This window comes from Porites lutea, chromosome 3, assembly GCF_958299795.1.
Source record: "Porites lutea chromosome 3, jaPorLute2.1, whole genome shotgun sequence".
NCBI classification, from domain to species: Eukaryota; Metazoa; Cnidaria; class Anthozoa; order Scleractinia; family Poritidae; genus Porites; species Porites lutea.
In genome coordinates, this window is record NC_133203.1 from 43,504,303 (window position 1) to 43,524,179 (window position 19,877).

Sequence of the window (19,877 nt, forward strand, 5' to 3'; positions counted from 1 at the left end):
AACTAAAATTAAATACCGACGTGCCGTACATCAACATTTCAGATGGCCCAGCGAATCATTCTAAGTTTCAATGGGATAACAAAAAGCCTCGGGAAATTTGAAAGCAGGTTTAAATGATTAAACTGTGCAAATATTTATCTACAATGTTAAACCGAACCGACAGTAGATTTGTAGCTGGACTTAATAATATTCCCGATCGCTTCCTCTGCAAAGCTGACTTTATTCACACTTTTACATAGTAGGTTTGTAAAGCCACCAGACTGAATCTGAGAACTTTTCAAGAAAATAATCCTTGCAACAGGAAGGGACCAAGAAACGGTCAAATGGGAAAAAAAAGGAATTTTATTCCTGAGCAAAATACGCATGATTTGCTCGTTGGCACTCTATCGATAGGTATACCTAGTCTATTGAAAAAAGTGCCTTCGAATAATTCGGTTCTGACTTTGTCATGAATCGAAGATTGACCTTTACTGCGGAAGCAATCAAAAGCATTCTCAGGGTCGGCACGTGTTTTATAGGACTTTGGTCATATAATCTAGCGATGACGTCTGATTACATTCTTGAAACGCTAAGAACAGAAAATGTACTACCTTGAGTGTTTTACTTCCGCAAAAGGTCTCCAAAAATTTCAGCATGAAGTTTTGTAACATAGTTCTCGTTTTGCTATTTTTAAATTGTTTTCTTGAAACTGACGCCTGGTCAAGACGTCGTCGCCGTCGATCCTGCAGACCTCGGAATTGTGAAGTGAGTTCTTGGTCTTCTTGGAGCTCATGTAGTGCTGAACAATGTGTACAACATGGATCACAACAACGGACAAGATGGCGAGTATCTGAGCCGAGTTGTGGAGGTTCAGAATGTTCTACCTTAGAGGAAACACGGCACTGCTATGGTACACGATCAGTGAACTGTCAGCTGAGCTCTTGGTCTGCGTGGAGTGCCTGCTCGACAGTCTGTGGCGTTTCTGGCATTCAAACCAGCAACCGACACAGAGTAATAGCTGAACAGTGTGGCGGAACCTGCTCGTCAACACTTCGAAAAACGCGAGCTTGTCCGGAACTCAGCTGTCTGAACGGAGGGAGTTTACAGGAAGAAGCATGCTTTTGCAATAAAGGCTATTCTGGAGTCTGCTGTCAGAAAAAACTGAAGAAAGGTAAAGAGTAAAACAGTAAAGCATTTGATACACACCCTAGGTATTCCTCAGTACAAAAACACCGTTTAAGAGCGGATGTCTGTAATATCGACCAGAGGTGGGAAAAATAAAATTTTGGAAAAATCCCCCAAAAATTATGTAGACTCTCCTAGGTATTCTAGTGATGAAAATATAAATTTTAGTTTCATTGGATAAATATTTCGGCGATACGGCGAATGTCAAGTTCGGGCGATTGACGACCCCCGCCAGACCGCTTTTTCGGGCCCCTAGACCCGGCTACGAAAAGACCACGATTTCAATCGAATTCAAGAGTCATTCAACCCAAATAGCTTCTTATCGTATTAAAAGGGGTTTAATACACATACTGATTTGTCATGTTCTTGAATTGATCGCAACTGGAATATTTTATGGATTTTTAAATATTTACAAAATTTTAAGGGTTTTACGAGAGCAAAATATTGTCAGATTTCAAAGGCCTAAAATCACTTCCGATACATGATTTCTAACAGAAAAAGACATTCTACGTTAAAAAGCAATCTCTAAGCTTTCAAAATATGCTTTCAAAACTCTGGGCAACATGTGAAATGAATTTTTGGGAACGCAAAATTCACAGAGTACTTGAGTGTAATTTGACCTTTCTGACTCAACAGTCAAGAGGTTCGACGCGACACAAATCATTCCTCCAACAAATGTTTCAGATAAAATGCGTTTAATTTAGGCAATCTCAAGTCCCACAGTGATACAAAGATGCTTCATATACATTAGGTGGAAAGTTACATGCCATTTTGTCAGCCGTAAAGAACTATTTCTCTGGCCTTCGGGTGCCGTAGTTGAACTCGCCTCGCTAATGTAAACATTTGGGTCAAGTTCTTATTACAAAACAGCAAAGTTTTCAAAATCTACACCAACTATCTATCCTGTCTAGTAGATAATCAGGTCTACAATTTGTTTGTTTATACCATGTGTCCTTGTTTGACTTCATTCCCACAATGAAACTGAGACATGTAAACTACAGTACAACGAAATTCCAGCTTGCTCGACATGTCACGTTCCACGTGAAAGGGCCGTTCTAAACTTGATTGCGTTACGTAAACACGACGTAGCGATTTTTTTTTCTGAGTTGTGAAAAAAAAATCCATTTCTATCTTACATGTTGTAGATATTCCATTTGAATAAACCGGCAATCTGAATTTTTTTTTTTTTTACCGTGAAGTTGTACCAGACTTGTCGGATTCCCGACGAAACCAAAAAAATCTTAGGACCGAAAACTTAACCCCCCAAATTTTCAAGCCCTTATTTCTCCAAGCCCTGAGTTTTTTCCTGAAGGATCAATGTCAGGATCAGTAAATGTTTGTGGTTGGTTTATTTATCGTACCATCCGCTGAATTTTACTTTTTCTCATCTGACAGTCTGAACTGCGCGGCCAGCATTGTACGCGCGCGGTACTACACCAATCAGATTGTTTTGAATACCCTTTGGAATTCCTACTTAAATCAAGCTACCAAAAATGTCTACAGATATTTATATTTTCCAAATTTTCCTATCCCCAAAGAAATCCCGTGATGAAAAATTTCAAAACAAAAAAGAAATCCCTTTACCATCTCGGTAACTTCAACTCTCCCCTCCCCCTCCAACCCCCGCCTCGGGCCGGACCTAGGGTCAGATATTATTGCTTGGGTTGTTCTTTTTGGTTGTTGGTAGTGGTTCGACACTTCTTCCCCTTCCTCTGTTCGTCCTGGTTTCTTTCTGTTTGGAAATATCCTAATGCGTTGTGCAATTGTATTGCAAGATGCTGTATAAGGCCAGTGTAAAGCAATTGTCAAGTAAGGGCGTCCTACCACGGTCTTAACTAGCGATTGCAGCGTCGATATTTATAGATTTTTGGACCGTCTTGTTTTACTAAGTTTACTCTAGTGATAAAAATAAACGAGCATCATTGCCAGCTAGTACAGTTTTGCTTGCTTTTGTGTGGCGATACAGCGTGCAAAAATGGAGCGTTGGGTGGGTGGTCAGTGTGGTTCAAGTAATAAATAACCGAGCACACAGTACGTGCGCATAGGAGGGAGCAACTGATCAATTAAGTGCCGCTTTACAGTCAGTTCTGCATCATGCTATTGAACTTGCGTGGGTGCCTGCACATCTTAGAACTCATTATAGAAGAATCAGTGTAACAAGAACAAATCTTTATCTCCCCCGCCCCTGGTCCGTTAGACACCTAAGACTATATTAAGAAATAGCTTGATGATCTAGGGATACGTGACCACTGATACAACTAGTGGTGTAAGATATGAATAATAATAATAATAATAATAATAATAATAATAATAATAATAATAATAATAATAATAATAATAGTAATAATAATAATAATAATAATAATAATAATAATAATAATAATAATAATAATAATAATAATAACAATAATAGCCAGAAACGTATTACAGCGTAATGCACTTATAGCTCTAGCTTGCAAACCACGCTTTTGAACCCCATTCCTTGCAGATAAATCAGCGTTGGAGATAATAGGTTTTTTTTTATCATAATGTTAACTTGCCTTGTGACTACAATAGTGCAATAGGTGGACAGCTTAAAGTTAGATTTAAAAAGTACCTAGCCTCCCCAGGTGCGGATCTAGAATAAATACTGACCAATTTCCTACTTCTAGAGATGTCTGGGGGCATGCTCCCCTGGGAGCAAAGTCCCCTTTCCCCGGGTTTCTGAGTCATTCAGATGGGATATTTACAGACTGTCCGAACCATTTTCCAGATATCAACTTTGAAATTTTAAAGTTTTTTACTAAAAATATATTTATTATGAAAAATCTGACCGGTCATTATTGATCCCCTGGGGATGAATCGTAACTGAGAACCCAAAAGGGAGGATCGCTGAAAACTTTGGAAGGATTCAGAGGGGGGACCACTCAAATTTGCTTGGAAAATGAAAACATGTGGCGGTGGTGGTGGTGGGGGGGGCGGTTATCGGGGATCGTGAAAGTCATCAAAAGTGATTAGGAAGGATCACTTCAGGGAAGTAACATTCAAAGGGAAGATCCGCTAATATTCACCTTGTTTAGCCCTAAATCCTGCCCCGCCCCCGCGGCGATAAATAATGACCAGTCCCTTAGGTTGTATCAGGACGGGGGAAATAACCGAAATAACAACAAAACAAACAAACGAACAAACAACAAGAAAGAACAGGTAATGTACATATCGCGGTTAGAAACGCTCGGGGATCACAAGCCTGAGATCGGTAAAGCTGCATGGTAAGAAAAAAATTGAGATTTCCTGGAGATTGTCTGGCACACCTAAAACTCGATTTTTTTTCACAACTCAGCAATGTTTAGGTAACGCAATCAGGTCTAAAACGAAAAACGGTCCCTTCACCTGACACGTGACTTCAGCTGTGACTTGTCGAGCGAGCGGGAATTTCGTTGTAGTTTGCATGTCTCAGTTTCATTGTGGGAATGAAGTCAAACAAGGACACAAGGTACAAACAAACAAATTGTAGACCTGATTATCTACTAGACAGGATAGATAGTTGGTGTAGATTTTGAAAACTTCGCTGTTTCGTGATAAGAACTTGACCCAAATGTTTACATTAGCGAGGCGAGTTCAACTACTGCACCTGAAGGCCAGAGAAATAGTTTTTTGCGGCTGACAAAATGGCGTGAAACTTTCCACCTAATGTATATGAAGCATCTATGTATCACTGTGGGACTTGAGATTGCCTAAATTAAACGCATTTTATCTGAAACATTTGTTGGAGGAATGATTTGTGTCGCGCCGAACCTCTTGACTGTCGAGTCAGAAAGGTCAAATTACACTCAAGTACTCTGTGAATTTTGCGTTCCCAAAAATTCATTTCACATGTTGCCCAGAGTTTTGAAAGCATATTTTGAAAGCTTAGAGATTTCTTTTTAACGTAGAATGTCTTTTTCTGTTAGAAATCATGTATCGGAAGTGATTTTAGGCCTTTGAAATCTGACAATATTTTGCTCGCGTAAAACCCTTAAATTTGGAAAAAATATTTAAAAATCCATAAAATATTCCAGTTGCGATCAATTCAAGAACATGACAAATCAGTATGTGTATTAAACCCCTTTTAATACGATAAGAAGCTATTTGGGTTGAATGATATTTGAATTCGATTGAAATCGTGGTCTTTTCGAAGCCCGGTCTAGGGGCCCGAAAACGGCGGTCTGGCGAAGGCCGTCAATCGCCCGAACTTGACATTCGCCGTATCGCCAAAATATTTATCCCATGAAACTAAAATTTATATTTTCATTACTAGAATACCTAGGGCAGTCTACATAATTTTTTGGGGATTTTTCAAAAATTTTATTTTTCCTACCTCTGGTCGATATTTACCGACAGCCGCTCTTAAATATTTTCGTCAGAGAATTATTGAGAGAATTATGTTCATGCAAGGTACACCAAAAAGCTCAAAAAGCCTCCATAAGACTCTCGCATCAGAATCTCTTATTGTGCATACAAGATAAACAAAATAAAGTAAAAGAAATTGAATGAGGTTATTGCTTTGAAACTAAGGAACAAATCTAACGTTGCAGACCGTATTTATAGTTTGAATACGCGATATTTTACTTCCCTTTAGGTCAAACAACACCACACTAGAAGGCGACTTAGGCATATTCTGTTTACTTAAAAGTTTCTTACCGTGAAAAAAGCAGATGTACAAGTGATAGAGTCGGTTACGCTTAGTTTTCTGAGGGAACGTTCATTATTTATAGGAGGGGGAATGAGTAAGAAATGGAGGGATCTAGGCACTGCAAAAAGGAGAGGTCCTGGCGTGTTATTGTTATGGTGGCGGGTCTTGAAATTTTAATCAGGTAATGTCTTAAAAGAAGCAAAAAAGATGCAGTGTACCAATAAGAGCGGAGTAACCCAGATTTCATTGCTTGGGTGCCTTTGAGCCTTCTATGATTCTTCTTGAACCCAACCTTACTGCAATATTTTGATGCAGTCATGGAGCATTGGTTACAAATTTAGTTTGTTTATTTGGTACAGCCCGCATTTATAAAATGCGATAACATACCAATGAAAATACTCTTTGTTGGTCACTCCAAAATGTTGCATAAGCATTGTATCAGTTTCTCTTGGGGCCATTTAACCTTTCTGTAGCGGTCAGTTACTGCACTGCAACAGTTTATAAGTTTTAATTCTAGTTCCACAAATGGAGGAGATGAAAGTGTTTTCTACGACATTAGCGCTCAGGCCGACTGTAACTATGTTATTTATGGTTAAGGGGGAGCGATGTTTAGAGAGAGGGGTGGGGGGGGGAGAATTTCGACGCAGTGGAAATGCTGGTTCGGTTTCAAATGCAGTTGAATTGGGGAAGGGGGTAAACTTTTAAAATAATGTTGTTTCAATTCTTGTGTTGTCTTTTTGCGCACATATATTAATTTAAACTATGTTTTGAATACCCTCCAAGTACCAAAGAACCTGCTCCGGGAGTTAGCCTGTTCACAGACCCTCAATTTAATTTTCTTTCCAGAGATCATCGAGCGTGCGTATGGAAGTAAAAAAACCGCGGGGTGGCATAGGTCTCAGTTATAGCCTTCGCTACAGACGAAACTAAATTAAGTCCGTCTGCGAAACAGCCCCGAAATCCTTGTTCTAGGTCGAACATGGACGTTTTGTACATTTTGACATCTGCGTGAAAGAAAAACCACAAAATGTGTCCCGATTTAAGGTGGCTCGACACAGTATTTTTGTAGCGACACCTTCCATCTTTGAATCTCTTATACGATTTGTTTAATTTAAAAACAAATATAACCCATTGTAACACATGTATTACACACTGGAGACTAGGCTTTATTATGATATTAATTTTTAGGCGGTCGGAATCAATATCTCGTGACAAGACGTCACAATAGTTTTAGCTCTAAATCGAATTTCTGCCCTTATAGGCATTTCATTTTCGAAATGCTTTACGCTACCTATTATTTAAGAGGAATTTCGAGACATCTTGGAATTTCTACCAAAAGGTGTAAAATATGTATGAACTGAAAGGTGGACTTAATACAGACAAATTTGCTACTTTTTGAATGCTTCCGAAACGTTTTTATCACTCATTAGTTTTACCAATTAACCTTTATACACTTTACAACCGGCTGAACGCAAGTAGATTCCGAAAAAAAACATGAAAGCATATGAACAGTAAAACGCAATGCTGAGCTCTTTTTGTAATTTCTAAGCTACTTTCACGAAAACAGCGATGAAAACAAAATTCGTCGAAGGATTTTCTTTGAAAAATTTCAGTGCTGCAGTTGATCAGTGTACTATAAATCCCCGAATTTCGTGTCCATTGAAAACTTTAGAAGTTGTCTAACGTAGGCGGAAAATTGAGTAAAAATTAAAGCGATGTCATAGATCTGGCTAAGTTTTTGCTGTGGGATTTCGTATTGGAGGGTGTGAATAGGGTTAACCGACTAGCGACAAAGGGCGAAAAATATTACTGACTACCGACAAAACAAGAAAAAAATAACCGACTAATGCCAGGAAAAATACTAACCGATTACCGACATTAACAATATTTGTTTCCATAAAGAAGAGCACTTCGTATTTTTCTACCTTAGAAAGTAACCACATTAAATTTTATGACTTATCAGTTGGTACGTAACATTGTTGATACAACCAATATCAAAATCACGGAAGTTATACCGACTTTATAAATTATATTTTGAAAAAAAGGTGAAAAATCGAACACTTCTTGTTTCGTTGGACGTCACAAGTCATGGCAAATATAACATAAAACGAGTAGTTTGCAGAGCGTATAAAAATTTCTACAAGGACAACTTTCCTATTCCTACATATTATTTGCGAGAAATGCTTAGATTTTAAAGTTTGAGAAAATTCTTTCCACTTCAATGGAAAGCACCACAGAACCACGACGGGCACAAAGACAGCAGTTTCCTTTGCCAACATTTTCGTGGGATATATTGAAACACAAATTCTCAGTAAGCAAAACATTCTTTAAACCAATGGTTTTGGAAACACTACATACTAGATCTTTGGAACATACTTAAACCAGACATCGTAGCTTTCTTAGAACAGGCAAACTTCAGTGAAACTTACATCACCATAATGTTGAATTCACGGCCGAAATATCTGACAAAGAGACTGTGTTTTTAGACAAGGTTATAAATATACAAAGGCACAAGATTCAACGAAAAAGCTCAGTATTCCTGATGCTGAGACACATTAAATTTAAACAAACGGTAAACCGGCCCTTCCCAAACCGACACAAACTCCTCAGAAGAAACGTTTGAGGAAAGGAGTATTTCAAATTGTAAAAAACGCTTGATGGAGAACGGCAACCCACAAAATTTGAAAGAAAAGGCGCTATAACTAACAGAGAAAAAAGCCGCGCCTTTCGTGATAAAATACCAATTGAAATCTTGGTAGCCATCACTTGAAAAGAAGCTTTGAAAAAGAGGAAATCTGATACAAAACCAATCACTACTTTGCCAAATATTTAAAGAGCGACCTTTTATTTCCTACAAGAAAGGGAAATCATATTAAAGGAAATTCTTGTGGAAGCCACAATATTTGGTCAACACACGGTTTCACGCCGGTATAGATGTACAGCCTGTCACCCCTTGCAGTTTTTCACTAACAAAATTAAGTATCCAAAAGGCTAGAGTGGGCGTCCTCTGTCCAGTTAGCCTCTCTTGCTTGATTTACTTTTTATTGTGCCCTGTACATCAACAGGGAAACCAAGTTCCAATTTACAATAAAAGTTTTTGTTGATTTTATCGGTACTATTTGGGAAACAAAGTTGAAATCAATGATCATGTTACAATACAGAGTTTTAAAAGTTTTAAAAGTGCAATAAAATGATACATTCTCACGTTTTACAAGGATCAAGGTCTTAAAACTGGCTCAGAAAATACATTATAACAACTGTTAATAACTAACGTAGTATACCACTATACTATGAAGGAAAGGTGAAACAGACTATTTTTCCCGAAACTTCGTGTTCGTGTACATTATTAAGGACAACAACAACTCGCCACATTGTAAGTTTCAACGATTTTTATTTCCATTTTCTAGCAAATTTCCAGACCTAAACTTCGCCCCATATGTTCTCTATATTTAACCATGTTATGAAATCCGTACGAGGACACAAACAGTGAGCCTGGGTGACCTGTGCATCTATAACAAGGAAAATGAAATAAGCGCCTCGGCGCCGTAATCGATCATTCACGGTATGTGTACTACATTTTGTTCAAGAGGGAATGTGTTATAATGTTCAAGTTTTACAAGATCAATTTGTTTAAGTCTAAGAGATTCAAAGATGTACCTACAAAAACACTGGATCGAGCCCGCCTTATTGAAATTGATTTTATTTTGAATTTTCCATGTGCTCAGCCGATTTAACTTGCGTAAACGGATTCACGATCCAGTTAGTGTTACGCGAATTGCTTTTAAGGATAAACAGATGGGTTTTTAAATACAAATTTTCAAGAAATAGTTTATCTGTCTTTGTTCATTCATAACATTAGCTCAAAACTCGATCGAGAGACCGCAGATCGTGAATCTTTGATATTCTTAGGGCGCGATCCATTCAACCAAAATTCAGACCGGTCCGACCGGGAAAAGAGGACCACCTCAAAAGGTGGACCCGTTTTTTCGAAACTTTTCCGGTTGGACCGAACCGATCCATTGAGTTTTGGACCGAAATTTCCGGAAATTTTGGTTGAATGGATCGCGCCCTTAGAAACAGATCAGACGAGCATTTTCTTCCCCAGAGCTCGTCGTTTCTTGGTCACGTGGTTCGGTTACAAATTAAGCCGAGTGTCTCTAGGGACGAGAATAATCAGACGTTGAAACTGGTGTTGTTTTTGTACTTGTTCCATTAAATCGTTATTTATTTTCTTATTCATTACTTGCCATTCAAGAATTTGGCAGTGTGTTACTCTTTATACATAACTCGTGCCCTGTAGAATGAAGTTTATGCGTTTGTTTACACTTTCTATTCTCGCTGAAAAAAGTAAGCTTACCTGAAATATGAAAATATGAAGAACCCGAGTTGATCTTGCTGTTTTTTGGGGGTACAAGACTATTAAGTCGATATAAGATTTGTTTCATTCTTCGACTGTTTGAAAATTATTTTTTTCTCTAAAATCACCCAGCCCCTTCCTCCAAAAAGTCATATGGATTTTCTCTAAAGTGAACCGGACTTGTGGATTACGAGTTAACTGTTTGATTTAAATTATAAATTATATACTGAAGCTTCGCTTTTAGCCCTAGCTAAAAGATATATTTTATCTCTTTACAAAAGAAAATTCTCCTCCGTGAAAGGTGTCCAAAAATTTCAGAATGAAGTTTTGCAACATAGTTCTCGTTTTGCTGTTTTTTAATTGACGCCTGGTCAAGACGTCGTCGTCGTCGCCGTCGATCTTGCAGACCTCGGAATTGTGAAGTGAGTTCTTGGTCTTCTTGGAGCTCATGTAGTGCTGAACAATGTGGACAACAAGGATCACAACAACGGACAAGATGGCGAGTATCTGGGCCGAGTTGTGGAGGTTCAGAATGTCCTACCTTAGAGAAAACACGGCAATGCTATGGTACACGATCAGTGAACTGTCAGCTGAGCTCTTGGTCTGCGTGGAGTGCCTGCTCTACTTTATGCGGCGTCTCTGGTATTCAAACTGGTGCCCGTCATAGAATAATCACCGAGCGTTGTGGTGGAAGTTGCTCGCCAACATTACGGAAGACAAAAGGATGCCAGGAGATAAGCTGTCTCAAAGGGGGAAGTTTAAAGCGTGGAACATGCTTTTGTAAAGAAGGCTATTCGGGACACTCAGTGCTGTGAGAAAGGTAAACCAGCAATTATAGGGCAGCAAATCTTTTTCGCTTTATGTTCCTTTACATTCGTTCGTTTATAGATGTTGGCAGAGCCTACTAATTTACACAGTCTAGACTACTCTACCTCATCCCTCGTCGCCGCAAGAAAGTTTCGTGTTGGTAAAGCAATGAGAGGCTGCTGTAATCGCTAGCTATTAAACTTATCTTATTCATGGGACAAATTAGGCCCAAACTCTCATTTAGACGCTCGCATCTGACGATAGAACTTAGGTAAAGACCAAATAGACCAAAAGGGAGTTCTTCTATTAGTTAATGTTAAGCACAGTATGTTTAAGTCTTTTAAACTGTTAAGGCCGTTTGCATCAATGCATATGTGAGCTAAATGTAATACAGTAAAAACCCGCGTTTAAGAACCCAAAATTTAACAACCTGTCAGGTTAAGCTGAAATTTTCATTTTAAACCCACTTTCATGAGAACCTATTTAGCCTAAAATTTTCAATAGGTACTTATTTTACAAAAATGAAGGCACAGATGAAAATACAGAAAAAAAATTTAGTCTAAATTGCAAGCAGTATGAGATTTAAAGCGGAATCAAAAATGTAACAGCATTTCATGTACACTGCAGCATGAAATTAAGACATGCATGCTAGTACTTTAAAAAGATAAATTTACTGCATGGTTGTCATCTAAACTGTTTTCTAGATAATTATTTAATACAGCAATATATTCCACAGCACATACGCCCTGTACTAGTCATCTGTGCTGATCGCTAGTGCCCCTATCAAATTAAGAACCTATTTAAGAACCTAACTAGCCTAATATAGATTTAGCCAGGGCTAAAAGCGAAGCTCCCGTTAATAAATTCATAATTTAAATCAAACAATGAACTTGTAATCCACAGATCAGGGCACATTCATTTGACGTTTGAGGCAAAGGCTAAGTGATTTTAGAGAAAAATAATTTGACAGTCCAAGAGTGAAACAGCTTTTACATCGAGTTATTAAATAGTCTTATTTGTACCTCCAACATTGCTCCGTTTGAGAGACTATGGATAATTGGAAAACCCCGAAAGATAATTTTAAGAAACACACGCGCCACGATAGTCCTTGGTGGCAGCCAATTTACACGTTGCATTCCTCTGTCTAAAAGAGAGGCCAAAATAAAAAATCAGGCCGGATTTTTTGTGTTCGACAAGTTTAGTTTACTAGTAAATCTTGGCGACGAATCTAGTGGCGTGTAAACCAGCCTTTTAAACATACTTTTTCTCATCACGTCTCAGGTAAACAGTACTATGAGGCCCTTGTTTTTATCATACAGACCTCGAACAGAATTTGTTCTTTTTTGCCCTATTTAAACCTATAATTCTGCAGTTTTTCACAATTTTGCAAGAGAATTTGCACTCATTCAATATCCACGACGATCAAAGCACACGCTTCCTTTGCACAACAAATTATAGCATTGAATTATAAAACGTTTTCATGAAGAGAATTCTATAATGCCAGGACTTTTCAGTTAGAAAAATATGGTCCTATGTGATATGCAGGGTAATAATTGTGGGCTTTTAATGAAAACGATAAAAAAAATCCCAAACTCACTTTTCGGCCAGCCGGACGGGTCTCACTTTTGACAGGCACCAAATTTGCAGTGCGATTAATAGAGTTACAATTTACGCTTCAACATGATAGATAAAGTGTTATGTTTAGGTTTTATTTCCCTTTATTTATTAAACTGCGTATGGTTTTGTTATGTGTATAAATCTTTATAAGCGAGTGATATTTACGCGCGGCGTTTTGAGTATTCCTGCATGCGATGTTTATGTTCGACTGGATACAACCGGTGCAGCGATAAAAATTGCGAGAGGGACTACTAACAATCAATAAAATAAATATAATTCGGTCAAACATGTACAGAGACAATAATTTTCATTCACGAAGAGAAGTATCGAGAGTAAAGTGTCTCTGAAAATCATGAGTCAGGTAAGCATAAGCTTGTTTATGTTTTAAGCCGGCTTCCCGGTGTTTGCTCTTTTTCAAGATGAACTCGAGGCAAGAAAATCGCCCAGAGCTTTCTGTTTACAGCTAAAATCATAACTAAGTAATCTTCGGAACATTTTCTTTGAATTTGCGGTCAGCCGTCGATAAAACCCGGAACACGGAACATGCCAGAACATGCCGGAACATTCCGGAACATCCCGGAACATCCCGGAAGATGAAAAAATAAAAATAATTTTCATGAAAAAAAATATAATGAAATAACAATAATAAAATATATTTTTAAATATTAATAATAACGTAAAATAACAAAAAATAACGAAAAATAATGAAATAATCAAGAACAAGAAACAAGTATCCTCTCTGAGTATGAGAGAACAATATTTTGTCGCAACCGATTAAAATTTGTTGGGCAAGTGAGGGTTCATGCAAATGACAGTAATGAGTGAAGGCTTGCTTCTAAATTCAAAATATATTAAAATGGGTCGCGAGGAGGGGGGTTTTTTAAGCGTTCCTCACACAGCTACCTCTTGTCAGAGTTAATCATTTGGCGGTTATCAATTTACGGTTCTGCAATGGTCTAAAATGTCGGTGCAGTATTTCATGTCAAGCCAAGTCAGGCGATACTGGTCAGCAGAAACACTATTTTGACAGCTGTCAATTAATCAAAACATGGATGTACAATATCAGGTTGCAGGCTCCCAAACTAGCTAGAAAGTGTGAGATTAAACATTGGTATGCCTGTGGTGCGGACGGACGGAAGGTCGGGTGGTCGGTGTACGGTCACGTGATTGCCGAATTTTCTGAGATGGATGGATTTTCTAAGCTATGGGACTTCGAATTGAGCCCGTGGTCAAATAAAATATCAGCGCAAAACTTTAAACATTACGTGACCTCAATGGATAGACAAATGAGCCCGCGATACACTCAGGTGATGATGGTCAGCGTATACTCTAGTTTGACAGCTGTCAATTAACCTTCATCAGAATGGCGAATATTCGAATTAACAGACTACGAGTGTGAGTAATACATATCCGTCCGGCATGTATTGGAAAATGCCAGATCGTGTACCTGAGCGAACCTGAGCCCACGTTATTAGTTTTCTGATAGTGGTCTGCACATGTCCCATTTTGACAGCTGTCAACTGACCTTAATTTGGCTTGCCAATATAACTTTAAACGACTGTCAGCCAACTGACAGCCTTGCCCGGCGTAGTTTCGTTTTTATGTTGAATTGGTAAGTTTGACATATTATATCAGCTTATTTGTGGGGGCAAAACGACTGGTCTTTCATCTGAGCCCGCGAGATAGTCATGTGATAATTGTCAGCGGATGTCTGATTTTGACAGCTGTCAATCTAATCGTACTCATACGGATGGCTTACATAACTAAGAGGCTAGTCAAGTTGTGCAAGATCTATTGTGACATTTGACATCGGCTTACATGAAGCGTGTGTACGGGCGGGCGGGCGGGCGTACGCTACGTCATAACCAAATTTTCTCGGATGGATAGTTTACCATATTTTCTTACCCATGGTGCTTCGCGCGCGCGAGGAGCTCCGCTAAAATCCCACTAAATACTGTTTCTATAAGAACCTATATAGCCTAAAGTGGAAAAATCTAGATTCTTATATGCGGGTTTTTACTGTATTTTCTTGCAGCTAAGTCAGAGAAATGAATCTATCTCAAGCATATTTTATCAAATGTACGGCTTACCTAATTCACTACTGGCACAGACTCACAAATTTAGACTTATTCCAATTCCAGAGATGTCGGATTGCATAAGATTTTAGTAAACAGCTCCTGGTGTGCGGGCAAATTTGAATCCTATGCTAGCATTCCTAAGCTCCAAACAGTCAACCTGTGTCATGTCTCAAGCTAAGTAACTCAGTTAAACAATTCTTCATAGGTGAGTTACTCGAGAATCCCAAACACCAACTAAGCGATTGTCTTGGTTCCATTTCCAAAATGTAAACCCTTTTTTTTTCAACCTAGTTCTTCAACTGTCTAGTCACTGCGGGTCGTAAACCGGAAATATGAAAACTAGGAAATTGACGAATTCAGAAGAATCCTCATCCTAGTGATGGAACGAAACACAGAACGCCGCGTAGTCTATAGAATAAAAACTGATTACACTTCCCGCGCAACTGTTCCGTAGCCTCCGTCTTTGAGGTTATAATAGTGGGGATATTTCCACGGAGGCAAAGGAATAACTCGAGTCGAGTTTCTTGTAATGCCTTCAGGTAGCATCGGGTGTCAAAATATAACTCATAAATTTTTGCAAAAGGGGGAAGAAGATAGATCTCTACCAAGGAAAGAGATGGTGATGTCGTTCAGTTTCCCAATAAATTGACGATTACCAAAGAGCATGAACTTTGTTTTCTCTGGATTGATGAGAAGTCGGTTGCCGGTGCAACACCACTCTTCTACACTACTGAAATCGTTAAAAATTCAGTTTGACTTAAGGCATCTACTTTTTCGTTGGTTGCAAAGGAAATGAAGAGTTAGTGTCATCAACATATATAGGATTCGACTAGAGCAGCTCAAGATGATGTCTTTGCAGGTCGTTCATGTATAAACTCGGAGGGTCGTGTGTTCGATTCTCACAAGGAGCTCGGAAAAATTTTCTGAGCTTTCTGATGTTTGAATTCTCCTTCTTCTTTAACTAAATAACAAGGGCCGATAATAGATCCCTGTGGGACGCCATGAGATACTTTTAACGATGATAATATGGATGTTCCTATTGGAGTGGTTTGCTCTCTACTAGTAAGCTTTCAAACCAATTTAGAGCATTCGGTTATGTTCTTAGAGACTGAAGCTTGTTTATGCTTCATATTCCTTTACATGTTACGAAAGTTATTGATGTTGGCGGAGTCTCGCTTTGGGTGAGCTGTGTTTGCTGAGACACAAAATAATCACAAACCCATTATGGGATATTTTGGCCACGGGAGTGTCCGTTTATTAAATTAAAGCATATAAAGCTGGGAAAACCAGATACACAAGAACATTATCCCAGCAAATTGTGAGGGCACACCTGCCATTCCCTAGGGTAAAATAAAGCTAACGGGAGGGAAGGGAGGGAAAAATGTTTCTGACTGTCTTGTAATGCGAGGAAGGAGGCTTGTGCCTCGCTTCTGTGACTTACATTATCCGTGACATAAATGATACTTTCGTGACAAATCACCCGGATGACAGGAAAACCCTTTTTTGTTGGTAGCTGGAGAAATACAATAATGATCAGTCACATTCAGCATAAAACCATTTATTTCTTTCAGAAATAAATCTTCATTTAACAAGGTAGCGTGGCTGATGTTGTCGAACGCCTTACTTAGATCAATAGGCACCAAGGCAGTAACTTTCTTAATTCTAATTAAGAATTAGTAATCTCAGTAATTTTCCTAATTCTTTCTTAATTTTCTTTCTTTCTTATGATCGATGACTTCAAAAAGATGATCTGTAACCAATAGGCTTAGGGTCTCTGTTGAATGGCCTTTCTTGTTACCACTTTGATGTTTAGAACGGCCTTTTTTTTTGGAAAGAAAGGAAATGTACTACTATAAAGCTTTGAAAAATAAACTTTGCTGATTTCAAATGATCTCTGATTAAAAGAAATGCCTGGCATGGTCAAACAGCCCATTTGTTACCCCGATTTAACAAACGATTCTTCCTCCTCCATCACTCTGTATAATTTGCTTCCACTGTATAGAGTTGAGAATTTTCTATAATAGTTACGTTTTCACAACGTCTGGGGCGAAGGCAACCATAGCCGCTTCGATCTGATCCACCACTTCGAGATGTTTTACCCCGTTCTTTGTATGGAGATGAAACACGTGAAAAAGAGAGGGTGCTCCAAAACCTTTTGGTCAAGATTGAAGTAAAAAAATCGTTTGCATCTTAAAGAGGGTACCCCTCGCGCATAGCTCTTCTGATCTGAAATTCATATAGCCCAGCTGAATTTGTCTGGTTTACAATTTTAAAACAACTAAACAATTGTTTCTTAAACTTTCAGGGGAAGAAAAAGCAAAGAGTTCAACAGAGCGCAGCAGTGGAGAAATTGCAGGAATTTGTGTTGGTTGCGTCGGCGGGACGGTTGTAGTATTAATTTTGCTCAAGTTTTTATCGAACAAATGGAAAAAGACATACCCAGAGTCTTTCAATTATTCCAATTGCCACAATTGTAGATGTTGTATCTGTTCATGTAACTAGATATATGAATTTCCATAAAGATCCCGGAGGAGGAAACATGTTAACGTAAACTGTAGCTAGATCAAAAAGGCCATTTCGAGACTGGTTTGCTTAACTTTTTTATTAGTAAGTAAATTCAAGATGAAAAATGTTCACGTAAATCACTTATGTGAAAACCTGCCTGCCGGCGTTGAGTACTCAAACGCGAAAGCACTGAGGCTTGGTCACGTCACGTGACTTCTAGAGTTTTGCCTTTTGAGGATTTTGCTGAAAAGTCTCTTGCGACGTTTTCTGTACCGTCGCTGTCGTTGGAGAGCAATTGTTTCGCTTCTCTAAAAAGAACGAGGAATATTACTTTTGGAGCGCGCTTGTATCACTTTATAGCTTAAACTAGACGCATATAAACTGCTTGATCTCGGACGTCCGTATAAAAAGGTCAAATGAGAAAATTTCATTTAAGAAATCACAATATTCAAAGGCGGCCAACGCCGAAATAACAACAGTCTGTATGCATAAACATCTGGAAACGATGCTTGCGTGACTATAACATATTAGATTGCGGTAAAGTATTGTAGAGTAGAGATCATAAACCATAATGTACCTTGTTTAGCCCCAAAAATGTTTAAATAACTATTGTTTCCAATTTCTTCTGGGTATCTCAATCGTCCCAAGACAAGTCGAAGAAAATGGTTATTCAGAATTTTAATGAGTAAACAAGGGCATTATGGTCTGTGTGAAAATGGTGCGTTGGCAAAGTTGAGGCTAATAAAATGGAGAACACTGTGTCATATGAGAAGTCCTTAGAACAACGTAGAAAATTTCAATCATAAATTATGCTGCACAAGTGTTTCTACAATTAGGAAGCACCTTATACTAGAAGTTACAGATTGTAATGATAATGCTGCGAGCAGATGCTGGGTAGTAGAACAAATAAACGGAAGCTGTAAATGTACATAGAGATTTTGGTAATTTCATTAATTTATTTATTGGGTCAATTTCCATCAATTTAGAATTATATAACATAAGAACTTCTTTGTAATTGTGAAGTAAAACATGCAAATATATTTTGAACGGTAACTAAATGAAAATAATAGGCGGAGATACAGTATTGTCTTCTTGCTGTAAATGGTTAAAAACACGTCTCCCAGCAATGCGTGATAATTTCTGAAAATAAAAAAAAAACATATATAATAATAATGATAATAATAATCTAGGTAAGGTTGACGTCGTGAAGCTTATTATTAGTCAGTAGAGTCATACTAAATGTTTACATAAGTACACAACAATATAATAAATTTCAAATGTAAAGTAAACCAAAGAAAATAAAGGAAGGATATATTTTAGAATCGTGAGCTCCTTGCAACAGCTCAACAACTTTTAAATAGCTGATACCGTGAATGGATACAGACACAATTATTTTTGCAATTTGACGTTAAGAATAACAGAAACAGTAACAGTAACTTTGAACATCAAGGTAACTAAATGAAAATGATAAGGGAAAGTTCATTTAATATGACAAGGGGGGGGATGAAGATATTGAGGGGGGGCTCCGAAAATTTTTAGACACCCGAAGGGGGGGCTCTGAAAAAATTGTTGCGCTAGGAGGGGGGGCTCCGAAAATTTGTATACTTCAAAACCAACACATGACATCATCATACAGATCGGATGGTTTTCAACTCAACAATTTACTGACCTGTGCAACTCAGCTATATCACGTGGTTTACAGATATAACAAATGTAGTCTCAGTAATTATTACACTCTTGTTCATCCCAAAAATGCTTTAGAAAATTGTATCACAACTGTATCTCTTAATACAGTCTAGCGATCTTTTTTCAGGGGAGCAAAGGAATTGAAAGAGGAGGGGGGGGGGGGGGACTCTGCAATTTTTTCGACTACCAAGGAGGGGGCTCCTAAAAAATTGAACCGCTAGCGAGGGGGGCTGCTAAAATTTCAAGCTTCGAGTTTCAATATCTTCATCCCCCCCCCCTTTGTCATATTAAATGAACTTTCCCTAAGCTGCGAGAGATAGTATTGTCTTCTTGCTGTGATTAATGGTTAGTAATAATAATAATAATAATAATAACAATAATAATAATAACAATTTATTATTTATAAGGCGCAAAATAGCATTTAAATATATGATCTAATGGGCACAAAAACACATCCGGCTAATTCTGAGCACGTAACAACGCTGAAAAACTCATAAAAGAACATTGTCTTCCCGACTTGCCAGTGAAATGTCACCACATCGTTCGTGACATTGATGAATGGAATGCTCCAACAACAAATAAGTTTGACACTCACCTTGACATCGAAGAAGCGAAGCGAGAGAAGGGAGCACATGCTATGGATGACAAAAAACGCATCCAGATCCACGACCAGGCGTATCTAAGTTATGATGAAACCGGTGGAACATGGAGGGCGCTTTCCATTTAGAAAAAAAATCCGGAAATTTCAGTGGGAGCAAAAGTGTATTTTCCGATTGGTAAAAAGTTGTTCTTGTTTTGTTTGGTCCTACACCCTGGCGGGGTGCCCGTTACCCGACGGGACACCAAGATGGCTGCCGAGTTGGTAATAATTTTAGACGAGTTGGTAGATGAAGAGGTCAAAATCCAGTTTTATTTGGTTTTGATGAGAAGGAAGACATTGTTGTAATCGCAGGTACATCAACTTTTAACTCGTTGAATAATCCTGATCAAACTACTCAGCGTTACAGTGAAA

The 19,877-nt window shown here is 38.3% G+C and overlaps 1 protein-coding gene across 1 annotated transcript; it reads left to right on the top strand.

The window, feature by feature from the left end:
• The first annotated feature begins 633 nt into the window (after nt 1-633).
• On the top strand, nt 634-18,289 carry LOC140932360 (spondin-1-like). The gene is made up of 2 exons (XM_073381977.1): nt 634-1,150; nt 16,980-18,289. The coding sequence occupies exons 1-2, from the start codon at nt 634-636 to the stop codon at nt 17,174-17,176; spliced, it is 714 nt and encodes a 237-aa protein (XP_073238078.1). The 3' UTR covers nt 17,177-18,289.
• The last annotated feature ends 1,588 nt before the right edge of the window (nt 18,290-19,877 follow it).